Source organism: Elephantulus edwardii, unplaced genomic scaffold (genome assembly GCF_000299155.1).
Source record: "Elephantulus edwardii isolate Elephantulus edwardi_28Jun2011 unplaced genomic scaffold, EleEdw1.0 scaffold00083, whole genome shotgun sequence".
Taxonomy (NCBI): domain Eukaryota; kingdom Metazoa; phylum Chordata; class Mammalia; order Macroscelidea; family Macroscelididae; genus Elephantulus; species Elephantulus edwardii.
Genome location: NW_006399833.1, coordinates 8,239,070 through 8,253,040, shown reverse-complemented (window position 1 = coordinate 8,253,040; position 13,971 = coordinate 8,239,070). Strand labels below are relative to the sequence as shown.

The window sequence follows — 13,971 nt, the reverse complement described above, 5'->3', positions numbered from 1 at the left end:
GGGAGGGTGGAGGGACGGCGCAGGAGAGGAAGGCCCTCTATGCGGTGGATTGATTCAGTGACTGGGATAATTGGGATGGGAGTGTCAGAGATAGTGCGATTGGCACAGGACAGAGCGGAGTTTAGGGCTGTTGTACATAGGGTCGCTATGAGTCGCAGGCGACGCGACGGCGCATAACAACAACAACAACCAACTCTTAGTGAAAATCGTTGAATACAGTAGTTACCAGATTGTTGTTCAGAGATCTTTATGGGGGAAAAAATTTGCAGGCTTATGTTTCTGATAGACAAGATGTCTACATTTCTACACGAATAAAAATTGGTCCTTTGGTAAGCTCTGCGAAAGCCAAGAATTGGTCCATGGAGACGGAATCAATTTCTTTCTTTCTTTTTTTTTTACTCTTTCTTTGTCCCATTCTTTTTTCATTGAGATTTTAATGACAGTTTATAGAGAACTTAGATTTCCATTCATTCATTGTTGCACAGAGACGGAACTAATTTCTAAGCAGGAATTTTAGAGAAGAGAAACACATATGTATTTTTGACCAAGGAGAACTTTTTACTTATTTTCACAAAATAACAACAAACGATCCTCACATAAAGTGGATGACAAAGCAGGATTTTTATAGTTAAATATATTAAAAGGTTATGTGTTAAATATATTAAAAGGTTATGAAGGGTGGTTTTGCAAACAGTTAGTTACCCTTTGTGATTTATGCTCCACTATTTCTTCTGCTTCTAAAGGCTTCTTACTTAAGGGATATTTGAAAACAAGGACAAGAACAGAAACTAGATAAGGGACACTGGATAAAAACAGCCTAAAATATAGTCATTGGTCGCATCACTGTTGAGTTACTAAGGCAAGAATTATCTGTGGGTGGTACCAGATTACCGGTCATCTTTGTTTTCTCCTTTATACTTTCCTAAAGGGTTTTTTCTGTAATTTGTATGTTCTATTTTATAAATGAAAAATAAGTGAAGTTTATAGGGTTGGGTTTTTTTTTTTATATTTACAGAGGTGAAAATTACTGAGTTAAGAGGGGGAAGTTGAATTACTATTTTTTGAATAGTTGAAGCACTATTTTTAAGTTATCCTTTGGCCAGATTCTGAAGTGTTCATGTTAGTCAGATGCGTATCTTTTAAACTTCAGAGTTGCTTCCCAAATTGGTGGGTGGATGGAGGTGATGCAGCAAAGTCACAACTTTGAGCATTTGGTGGGCATGTCAGGATAATATTTAATCTTAATTTTTTTGTAATATCAGGATTGGGGGAAGTGATTCATTAGAATCTGAACAAACTGTTAACAGCGTTTATGACTGAAATACTACTTTTTCTTGCCAAAATGAATAATTACTCAAGATGATAAGTTTGGAGTAGAACCAAGTTGGAAATATTTTCTTTTATGTTGAATTTGCTTTCATTGGGCAAAGGAAGAGTTGCTGTTTTCAGAAGGCAGAAGTAGGGATGCAAAAATGCCCTCTAGGGCTATGAGTGAAAGAGTGGAGCAAGCTGCATAGTGATTTCTGTGCTTCCAGGAAAACTACCACATACGGCTTTTTCCCCCCGTCATAAAATTATGAGAATTATGTGGCTCTGGGTCAGCCCCATGGGCTGTCCAATAACGTGTTTGTTTCTGTCTGTGAGATGAGGGGCTATTTTGTGAGAGAGCATGCATGTCTTTGTGATGTCATCCTCTAAGGTGTGAGAGACAGAGAGAGCATGCTGAACATCCTGAGCTTCCCTCTTTAGGAAACAGAACCCCTTCATCCTATTCCAGGAACTCAACATATTAAGCCTGGCAGGTCAGTCTTATTTGAATGGCCAGTAACTGCTTTGTTAATTGCAAAGACCATTTTTCCTAAATGATCTCATCTAAAAAGACATGCCAGACAACTCTTTGACTCTCGGACCTCATGGGTGTGTTTGTTTGGGTTTTTGGGTTTGTTTGTTTTTTTAAAAATCTTTTTATTCAAGGTGAAAATTTTATATGAGCAATGACCATATTATTCCAGGGAAACCAAGCATTTGGCTCTGGAAAAAAGGGAAGAGTGAGACTAAATGTAGCCCTTACTATGACAGGATGTCACCTGAGGAAGTATATTGGTTCTGTTGGCCAGGATGTGACTATGGCCAGATTTAGCTTCAAGGGTCAGGGCCCAGGGTAATTATAGACTCAGATGGTCAAAGGCTTGCATGGAATCTATTTGACTTAATCAGAAAACATTTGATACTTGCTTTATGCTTTTGGCCAAATAATTGTTTTTTATGTTTCAGCATATCCAGACTGCTGATTGGCTCCACAAATAAAAGCTTGACCCTTTTGTCGTGCTGCTAATGGGTGCAAGAACACCACTTACCTAAAAACAAAATAGAGTATATTAAGCTTTGCCTAGGCAGTAGGCTTGGGTGAGTTTTTTGGTTAGGCCTTTGTACAGAGTCTCATAATGGGCTATGTATTAAATGGGGTTGTTGTGGTTTTTTAAAAAAAAAGTTTCTCTGCTGAGGGTCACAGCATTAAAGGATAATTTAAAATGAAGCCACATTTCTAACAAGAGGCCAGATAACAAGGATAAATGAAATCTGTAGACAGTCTAGAAGCTTCATTTTAGCCGTAATTCATAATCTCTTCTACTACCGAACCTTTTACTGTGGAGCAAAATGGATTCATTTGTGTATATTTCCTTTCTCTGGGCCCACGGTGCTTGCTGATGGAGGAATGAACAAATAGAGAAATGGACAAGAGAAGAAAGAGGCTGGGGCTGATGCCAGGTGGAGTTGGAGAGGCATAAATAATCCCCAAACTGGATAACCAACCCCAGAATAATGAAGATATATTTTAGGGTCTTAATACTAATCTTGATATTTAATCTTTCTGAGCAATGTTAAAAACAAACGAGTGTATAATAGCATCAATAAAAATAATTTGCTGCGGAAAGGATCAGAAATAAATATGGCTTTCTTTTAGCATACACTATGAATCTATTGAACTGGTCACAGCGCTCTCTCAGAACACACAGATACAGCTCTGTTTAATTCCATATCCTCTTATCTATAAGTCCTACATTTAATTTACTACCATTCAAGTTGATTTATAGCTTTGCTTGGCAAAAGTACAATCTTGATTAAAAGGATATTATCACAGCTGATGGGCCTTGAACGCATTTTTTTCTCCCCCAGATCATCTAATAATTTTGAAAATGGCCTGCATTTTCCAAACACTAAGGCCAGATTTGGAAGTTTCCAGGTTTTGCTCACCTGCCTGCAATTTGGACAATGGTGAAATTAGTTAGGGGTATATTTGATAATATGGTTTGCCCATGACCTGTCTCTCCTGTTCAGTTTTAGAATGAGCAAGTTACTGAGATAGATTTTTAAAATACGTTTGTGTCAGGAAAGACCTGTGTCCTGGTTACCAGGTCTCTAACCTAGTTGATAAATGCAGCTGTAGCCAGTTTCTTGAATTGATGCTAGGCTGGAGTATATTCCAGTTTGCATAAGGGAGGATTCATGTACAACATAGGAGTGGTTAATTTTGGACTTGTTGCTATCAAAAGGTAGCTCAGTGAAACAGTATGAAATTAGTTTGCTTCTTTCAGCGAAAATGACTCTGTTTGCAAACGCTTTCATTTAGGTTGGTCAGAATTGGTCATTTTTCACATGAGGCCATATCCCACCCTCCGTTGTAACGGTACAGTATACTTATGTGCTCATGCCTGTGGCCCTGAGAGTAAGGAAAATACTGTTGTGCATCAAGTGACAAAAGGCTTTTATGCTTTGAGTCCATTAAGAACATTATTATCATTCTCCTGATTCTACTAGTTGGAAAATGAGTTTTGGCTTTCGATCTTTGTGAAATATATTTTTTACCTATCAAAGCCGTTATTTCTTAGAAGGTACTCGTTTCCAAAATCTCCATACATACAATTCAACCTTCAGGGACTCTGAATTGTTGAGAATTATGAGAACCCAGAGAACTTTGAAATATGGCAGTAGCTCAAAAATTTTAATCAAATATAAAAAAAATTAATGGTCATTTTTCTACGTAAAATTGGATGCTGGGGCTTTCTCAAAATTCAAAATAAAAAATGAGATATTAATGGTAAATGATTTTTATTTTGGTCAATAAGTCCTTAATTTTTTGTCTAAAGCTCCTCTTAATGTATAGATTATTTATCCTACATCTTTCACTAATGATAATAATTTGCTAATGTTGTAATTTAATCATTTTGAGCAATGTTAACAACAAATACTTGTATAAGGACATTAATAAAAATTAATAGACATAATAAAAAGCATTATGGCAATGATTTTTGGTAAAAAAATCTACTCTCTATTTTATGCTTTAACCAGGTACATCTCCCAACAATGAACACCAAGATACAAGGCAAGAGTGTTAAAATTATGTGTCAGTTTGACTGGGGCATGGTTCTCAGTAGTTCAGCAGTTTATGTAATGGTGTAATTTGTCCGTTATGTAATGATGCAGTCATCCTCCATTTTGTAATGCTTCATGTTTGCCTAACACCAATTTCCACACAATGACCTGATCACTGGAACTTAACCATACCGATAAGTGAGGAGTGGGAGTAACAGAACAGCTTTACTGAGATATTATTCACATACCATACAATTGGTCTTAATTGGTATTTTAATTATTAAACTACTTAGGCTTTCAAACCTCTAGAAAATGTTGAAGAACACCTTCTGATGAAGAAAGGTCTAAATGTACTTTTAAATCACATCCTCCCTGTTTACCTAATTTTTTTTTTCAATACATAGGCACAGTTTGAGAGAAGTAGCCTTGCTAATAGAAATTATCTAGTTCACCTAGAATAAAAATCACCTAGGGAGTTGTTCTTTTCCCAAACTATACTTTCTTAAGCACAAACCCTCCTGAAATTCTGATAAATCTTATACCCCGCCTCCCCACTGCATGCCAATTGAGCACAACTGATTTAGTTTAATTTCGTTTAACACTATTCTCACCGATAGAAAAACATTATTCCTCTCAGAATTTTGATTTAGACACCTTAATAAACATCAGATATTCTTTTCAAATTTAACATGACAGATTTTTATGAATAGAGTTGAAGATTCAAAATTCCCTTCAGTGAATGATGGGAGCATAAATTATTCATGCTGTATATATTTAAAAACAAATTATAAAGAATCTGATACTGTTGAAGGGGAAAAAATATCAAAGTCAGTGATGAGAAACAGTGTACACAAACCACAGCAAATTTGTCATTGCCTCAGTACTACGTCAGGCACTGAGGAGATTGATTAGTAGATGTCCTTTATCCTTGAAATAACGGAGAGTTAAGCACTCACATTTCTTGTCAGTTCTCCATTGTCCTTCCGAATGGGAGACCTTACTCTGTTAGTTTTTAAACAGTCGTCTCAGTTTTATTTTCAGCAAGACATTCATGAGTATACTGATAGCAAACAGATAGAAGAAATAGCCACAGAGATATGCTTTAATAAAAACAGCAACAACCCAAATTGCTCAGAAGATCTGACAGGCGCTAATGGATGGGCTGACTACCTGGGGAGTGGCGAGGGGAAGAGCAAAATGGATTTCTGGAGAAATTTTTTCTTTGAAAGATTTCAAAGTCAGAGCAGAAGTAAAAGGTTTTCATTGACCTCCCCCTCCCTCTTCTAAAACTAGACCTTTCCATCCATATTGATGAAAAGAATGGACAGCTATGACTCCACTCAGGTGCTTGGAAAAGCAACTCTATTCCAGGCACCTGAGTAGAGTAATGTTTATATGGTCTTGATTGCAGTGTTTGGGAAGACCTCGTATTCTACATGGAATGCACTGAGAGCAGTCTTATTTGAGAGAACAGTCGGGTTGTTGATGCCTTTGACATTTCTTTTTTATTATCAGTGTTCACAAAAAAGTTAAGAACTTTTGAATGGCCTTAGGGCTATATATGGGAGCTCTGGTGGCCTAGGGGATAGGGAGTTTCACTGCCAACCCAAAGGAAGGTAGTTCAAATTCAGCTGCTTCTCCACGGGAGAAAGATGAGCAGTCTCTTCCCATACAGTTTACAGCGTCTCATAACCTACTGGACGGTCAGCTATGAGTCAGTTTCACCTTGATGACAATGAGCAAAAACAACTGGGCTATATCCTAATTTTGTGTGAAAAATGAGGAGAAAAAGAAATTCCTTGAGATTCTATGCATATCAAAGAAAAGACGGTTGGTTTTGGTGGTTTGGCTTTTGTTTTGTTTTCTTAAGTGTATCACCAAAGGTCTATTTGTTTCGCATAAAAAAAAGTTAATAGTGGTCTCCAGGCTAGTATTGAAGGAAATTAGCAAAATACCCTGCCCCCACTTAATTTGAAATCTTTACTGCCCTTAAATATAGAAATATAGCACTGCTCTGTGAAGGCAGTGGCATGGATGGACAGTGGGAGTGGCTACTCGCCCACTTAAGCCAGATGCAATTTTTTTTTCCTAAAATACTATCTGTACTGGGTGATGAAGTAGGATCTGCTTGTTTTTCTTGTTATTTTTCAGGCTTATCTGGCCTTATTTGCCTAATTACAAGTAATTCCGGATCTTAAAGGGAATAGAAAGTTTGGAAGATTCCCTGGTGGCACAGTAGTTAAGCCCTCTCGCCTGTTAACCAAAAGGTTGATTATTTGAACCCGCCAGCTGGTCCCTTGGAAGAAAGGCGTAGCAATCTGCTTGTGTAAAGGCATCTTACAACTTTGGAAGTCCTATGGGTCAACTCTCCTCCATCCCGTAGGATGTCTAAACAGACAAAATGGCAATGAACATCTTAGTGAGGTAGCGGTCAGCCCAGAGATCTTGGAACTTAACCTGAAGTGGTGATTGTGTCTGCAAAACAGAAGGGTTGGTTGCTGTGTCTTTGAAGTCACTTCCCTTCGTCTAGCTCCTGACTTGTCACAGGTCAAAATTTGGGGTTGAGGGCAGGATTTTTTTTTTTTTTTGGCCATCCCATTGTCTTACTCTGTTCACAGTTCCAGATTGACTGTTCCCATTTTGAACAGAATAGCATAGGCCATCATATGTTGAGCACCAGCAAATACATCTTTTCGGTCTCTATGGTCATGATAATGACTTTCACAACCCAAAATCAAAGGCCTTGGAAAAAGACACTTGCTAAGCCCTTCTAAAAGTGAGGGGAAAGGAAGAACGGAATTCCTTGAAAGTTAAATGATAAAGATTTTATTTCTGTTTCTGTGAAGAAGACTGTACTAATAAAACTGCCAATTTCTTTCAGGTGGGTGTACATGGCATTAGAATAGAATTCATCAATGAAAAAGGATCAAAACGCACCGCCACCTACCTACCGGAGGTTGCAAAGGAGCAAGGTCATTGTACTTTATTTCATATGATTTGGTGGAGAATTTAAACCAATATGCGAAGTTACATGCGTTATCTGACCTTGCAGTCATGCCTGGTAGTTTACTGTTGGATCTTAAGAAAGGACTCTTCCTTCACTTACACCGATGCTGAATCTCTTTGCTAAAGGTTGACAGTATAAACACCCAAAAGCAGACTTGTTTTGACAGTAAGGATTTGTAAAAGTTGGGTTTTAATTTTAGGAAGCAGTTTTCTAATATGTGGTACCATTTCCCCATATTCTACTGTGGTTAGGCCGTATTATAAGCAAACCATTTCTTCCATAGTCAGATGGTTCACTGTCAGTTCCAAAATGTTTCAGTCTTAGGTGGCTACCATTACTCATGCTACTAGCATTAAGATTTTAGGTTTCCCATCATGATTAGGGCCACTGAGAATACATGAAGTGCTGTTGTTTTATATGCTCTGTCTGCAATTCCTAATCAACAAAATTGTCCTATTTCATCGAATCTGTTTCATAAGCATATATGAACCAGCACTATAACACAGTAACTTTCTGCTCTGAAGGGTGTTTTTTTTCTTTTTTAATCATTTCTAAAATCTAGTTTCTTATTATTTGAAATTGATATTTCTTCATCGTTTGGAGCATTTCTTCCAAAAAAAAAGTATTTGTAAGTTGGTTCTCCTATGTTTGTTTCATATCGGTACAAGCAACATATCAAAACCAAATCCCATTAAACTCCAAAACAAGAATTAGCCTTTAAGACAGCTCTCTGAAGATTTATTTGGGTTGCTTTAGAAAATGTTTGGCTTCTTCAGTATCATTAACTTCATACAGCACACATAACAGAGATAGAAAGCCTCAGATAATAGTATATCATCTCATGTTAGAACGAATAAAAATGTCCTTAAATATGGTTCAAAATACACTTGATCGAGTACAGGAGATACCATTAAGAACAATAATTACCATGAGTTACTATGGGAGCCTTGGATACCACTGAATTGGCACACTGACATGTACTTTCCTCCTCTGAGAAGATGTCAGTGTTAGTAGTGTTTGGTCTGTTACAAAAAAACATGATTGAGCAATCTCTGCCAGCCTTTTAGACTCCTCGCCTTCAAATGTGGTTGAAATCATAATGATGTTAGGCATTTTAGATAGCTAGCATCTAATGTGTGTGGAGTGAACTTGCTTTTAAACAGGATGAAATCTTAGTTCATCTGTGTGATTGCTTTTAAGACTAAAGAAGCTGGTGGTATTTGGTGACAGAGATAGCTGACCTCTATAAAAGCCCTTTGTCTTTACCCAAAGGTGCTTGCTGCATATGACTGACTGATATTTTATCTTTTCAATTCTCCACAGGATGGGACCATATTCAGACCATAGACTCCTTACTGAGGAAAGGAGGATACAAAGCTCCGATTACTAATGAATTCAGGAAAACCATAAAACTGACCAGGTACATAAGGGATTTTCTAGTGCACGGCTAACCAGGACGTGCATGTCTATAACTCTTTGACTTTTTTTTGGTCTTTCTAACTAGACTTGCTTCTCTTTTCTGAAACAGAGGGGAAATGAATGACAGGGCCATACTGAGGGTATATACAAGGGAACTCTGGTTGGCAATAAAAGCCTACTTGATGTATGAGCCCATTCTTCCCATACTTGGCTCTGTGGTTACTCTGGCTTTCTAAAAGCAATCCCTTTGAGACATTAGATGACATTATTCATGGAGAAAGCACTTGATTAGCTATTGGCTAGGTTTTGCCATTGCTTATCAGGGTCCAAGGATTCTGGTAAGCAGTCTTCAAATTTGAACTAAACCTTAAAATTTTGACAGTGATAGAAGTCTGCCATTAAACCTTGCTGGAAAACACAAGTGAGATAAACTTACAAACACAAAGCAAATCTCAATATGTAGTAACAGGTCCTTATTTTAAAGGGAAAAATCAAACATTTTAAGAAAATGGGTGGCTGGTCCCATTTATTTGCATCTCATAAAACTGCACTGAAAGTCTAAAGCTTAAGAATGGACTATTCTCAGCTCTGAGGGTTTACACACTTTAAAATGCCTCTGTTTCTGCTCTCCTTGAGCTTCATGGCTAGGGGGCTAGGACACTTATTAATGAAAGATAGAACATTATAGGTGATATGAGATCATAGAATAAGGAATGAGCAGTTTCCAGGAAGGAACTGGGGGATAACAGCAGGTTTCAAAGTAGACTGAGGTAGATTTGAGGCTGGACTCGAAGAATGTTGAGGCTGGACTCGAAGAATGCATGGGTAGAATATTTGACAGGGCGGAGAGGAAGGAAACAATTACCTTCAGGACTACTTTGTGAGTCAAGGTAACTTACAGAACAGATTCTGAAGAATTTTAGTCTGGAATGTCTGGCCTTTCAGTGTACATAGATGACACACAGTCATTAGAAGAAAGCATGCCTCGAAGGTCAGTTTGGAGGGTCTGGAGTTCTACATTAAGAAATTAAAAGAAATTTTTTATTCTTTTCAAAGAGAAAAGTGAACGGGGGGGGGCAGGGAAGAAAATGTGCAACAATGAGTGAAAATCCAACTTCTCTATAAACTTGCATTAAAATATCAATTTTAAAAAGACAGAACCTGATTTGATAGATTGTAATTCCTGAAAGGTTTTGACATAAGAGTCAGAGTGAATTTAGAGAGGTATAGGATTGGCACTCTGGTAGCCTAGTGGTAAGGAACTGCACTGCAATGTCAAAGGCACATGGTTTGGATCCACCAGCTACTCCAGGGGCGAAGGATGGGCAGTTCCTTCTGTGCAATTATTAACTGCCTCTGAAAAACTGCTGGAGGGTCAGATATGGGTTGGTTCTGACTCGACAGTACACCACAACAACAGGATTGGAATTAGAAATGGGAAAGTAACAGATTGGAGACATTGCTATTATCTAAAAACTTGTGGCAGTGTCAAACTTGCAAAATAGGAGTTGTGGCAGTAAAACAGAGAAGGAGAGAAGTATTAAGAAAATACCACGGAAGAAATGAAAAGCATTAGTCATTACTTAGAGAAGAGAAACAAGTCCAGGACAGGTGACTCTGGGGCTTTATTCTCAATGAAAGGGATCCTGTTGATGCTCATAACTAGGGTAGAGCCCACAAGTGGAGAGTCATGTACATGCATTCATTCTGGTTTTGCAGTGCATCTTAGGATAGTTGCATAGAAATTGAGGAAGTCACTGAAAACGTACACATAAAGAGCTCATGGATAGAGATGACAAGTTGGGACTCATCTGCAAAGAAGTCGTAGCTGGAATTGTGAGAGAAGGTTCTCTGTGGTGGGGCGGGGGGGGAGTTCATATTCAAAAGAGGCAATGATAGAAATGTGGAGCAAATCCTACCATACAGGGATAGAATTAGCAGCCAAAGAGTCTGAGAAGTACAAGAAGAGCCAAGAGAGTGTACAGCCTAAGTAAGAGACAAGAGACTATCCAAAAAAGGAGTGGTGAGCGGGACCCTTGTGGAGAAATCAAACAGAATCAGGGGAGTGGTCTTCTGTCAAAGAGTAACATCAGAAGCTGAGATAGCACCAAGTTGAGGGGGCAGTGCAAGATGAGGTCCTGAAGGTCGAAAACACAGGCTTTTGAGAAACATGGCAGTGAAAAGAAGGCTAGATATGGCAAAGAGAGCTCAAGGGTACTAGGTTTAAGACAAACTCTTCTGGAAATTGTCTTTTCCTCCATGAGGAAGACCTTCTAGAGGTGCGCACAGAGAGAAAGGCACTGTTACTGAGATGGATTATCCCTGAAGGAAGAGTTCTTAAGTGCATGATGATAAGTTCCTGATGGTAACAGATCGGCTTTCCCTTGCTCTCTCCTGTCAGCGAACTGGGGGTAGTGGAGGACTAAAAGGTATGGAATTTCTAGAAGAACAAATTTAACAAAGAGTAGTGACATGAAAAGGCCATTGGACTGAGAGGCCAGATTCCTGGGTTCTGATTCGAGCTTTACCACTTACTACTAGCTGTGTAGCATTGGACAAGACACGGCTTCTCTCTGGGCTTCTTCTGTTTCCCCACCTATAAAATGATCTCCTAGCCCTGACACTGACATGTCAGCTGTCTTTCATGAGGGTTAACTTTGTCTTTTCCATGACTTTCTTTCAGGTACCGTAGTGAAAAGATGACCCTGAGCTATGCTGAATACCTTGCTCATCGCCAGCACCATCATTTCCAGAATGGCATCGGGCATCCCCTTCCGCCATACAACCATTATTCCTGACACTGAGCCGCACAACCAGTCACTGGGCCTCTCTGCAGACCTCTTCCCAGGAGATCCTACCCCTTCTTGGTCTAGCTATCTTTTTTACTGTACCATTTTATGATGATAGTTTCCGTTGCCATGATGAAGCTTTGGCATAGTCAAAAATCATCATGGTGACGGGTAGGAAAATGACATTTTGTTAAGAAGATTTTGTGTTAGTATTTGATCATTGGCATTTTTTTTTTGCAGCATATATAACTTTTGGGGTTTTATTTCCTTACAATATTATATAGCATTTGGCTTTCTATATCAGGTTTGTGTCTTTCTATCTTCCTTTTTTCTTTTTCCCTCTCTCTGCCTTCCTTTCTCTTCCCTTCCTTCCTTCCTTCAACTGTGGATGGAAGAAAGTGTGTAACTTTTAAAGATGTTACTTAGGTTTTTCCTTAGTAAGTGGATAATTTTTTTTGAGAATTGAGTTTGGGAGTAATTGATCAAATAGCAAGTATTTGTGTATTACTCTTGGATTTATCTAAGATTCACTTTGTTATGAGAACTTAGTATGTGGGTATTCACTCCTTAAGTATATGTTTTCCCATGGCTGAAATACATGAACTTTCGTTCCAGTAGCTCACATTTGGGGTCTGTGAGAGGACTTGTCATGGAGTGTGAGAAACCATGTCTTGCCTGGTTTCCACTGGAGAAGCTGCCTCATCACTTTGTAAATTACACACTTTATCTGTGAAAGTTCAGCCTTTCAAATATGCTACAGAAATCACTTTGAAAAACAGTGAATATTAGGAAGAGGGCAGAGAAAGAATTTAGTGCCTTTGAAAAGAGTCTAATTAAATGGAATTTAGGGAGTGGGCTAGGGAAAAAAGGCAATTTAGAGGAATATTCTTATAATATTTTATTGTTTCTATATGTGAAACAAGAGATGAGACAAATTTCTTACTCTTAGGTATTTTTTTAAATGGAAAAAAATTATTTTGAGCAAAAAACCAAAAATAGACATTTGTTTATTCTATTTTAATTTAAATTTGTTAGCTTTTAGATTTCACTAAGTCATAATTGGCCAGAGACAATTTCTGCTACCATTAAAAAAAATGGTAAAGATAATCAAATTAAACAGAAGTTCATGTATGCCATGATTTCAGATATATTTGTCATGGGGACAGTACTGGAATTTTAGAAAGAAGAAATAGCTTGAGTCACTTTCTGCACTACATACTTTTGATAGAAACACATTTATTATGTTGTTTAGATGTTATCATTACACCTGTAAAAATGGAGTAATGGCGTTGGCACTTAGATATCTTATAGTTAGAGGCCAGCTCATTTGTAGGGCAAGCCTTCTCATGATACATACAAAGAGAACTTTTGATGTTGATAAGAAGACCACATGTCTCCAGGAAAGTGACACATTCTGGAGAAAGGTTACTTTCTTCTTATGTTAGTATATATACATATATACATATGTGTATAAGTTTGTATGTATGTATGTATATATGTGTGTGCGTGTGTGTTTAGTTTCTTTTTATCAAACAGGAAACCAATATATCAAGTGATGACTATACATATGGTGCAGAATATATATTCTAAGAAACTATAAGAAATGCCACTGAATATTGAAATGGTCTAGGTTATTCATAGAGTCACTGGGACAAGTGACAGACTGCTAGTTGAGAACTCAAGAATCCTTTTTTCTAGTTTGTGATATAATTGGCTGAATTTCTTCTGCTTGCCAACGTGGCAAAGCAAACTGCTTTTCATTTTGATGAGAGGTCTTCGAAAGTTGGTGTTCCTTCATCCACAGCATCCATTGGTGAACTAATAATTTTCAGTTGTGATGCCTTAACTAATAAGCCAATTGTTAGCCTGAAACGCAATCTTGGTAGCCAGTTTCCAAAACCTAGAAGTGATTCAGGAAAAGCTAGCTCTTGAGCTTTAGAAAGGGATTTCTACATGGGAACATTTTTGAGCAGATAAGTTTTTCAGTGTGAAAACAAGTGGCTACCTGGTGGAAACCTTTTCTTGCCCTTATAGGGATTCTGAGCACAAGTTGAGTGATAGTGTCTGCTGCAAAAAAAAAAAAAAAAAAAAAAAAAAAAAAAAAAAGTAAAACAAACAAGTAAACTGAAGAGAAACAAAGTAGACCAATATTTTTGTGAAATTCATCTTATCCATCATCTCATCAGTTCAGCAGGCTCCTGTCCTGAGTGAGCTTATGGTTAGAAGTTGTTGTTTTTTAAAGTAAAGTTCTATTATATACGCATATGTGTGTATGTATATGTGTATTTTAATACATACATGTATACATACATACATGTGTGTGTTTATGTATTTAAAGGTGCTAATCAATCTTGAGCAGGTCATGTGACTGGTCATGCGGAC

At 37.8% G+C, this 13,971-nt stretch overlaps 1 protein-coding gene across 2 annotated transcripts in view; it reads left to right on the top strand.

The window, feature by feature from the left end:
* AMMECR1 (Alport syndrome, mental retardation, midface hypoplasia and elliptocytosis chromosomal region gene 1) overlaps positions 1–11,728 on the top strand; it is a 230,191-nt gene extending 218,463 nt beyond the window's left edge. Inside the window, exons 4-6 of one of the 2 annotated variants that reach the window (XM_006889917.1) lie at positions 7,256–7,346; positions 8,705–8,801; positions 11,484–11,728. In XM_006889917.1, the coding sequence (XP_006889979.1) occupies positions 7,256–7,346; positions 8,705–8,801; positions 11,484–11,598 (303 nt within the window). In that variant the 3' untranslated portion in view covers positions 11,599–11,728. The remainder of the gene's footprint in view (positions 1–7,255; positions 7,347–8,704; positions 8,802–11,483) is intronic. The other variant, XM_006889918.1, reaches the window with a different exon arrangement.
* The last annotated feature ends 2,243 nt before the right edge of the window (positions 11,729–13,971 follow it).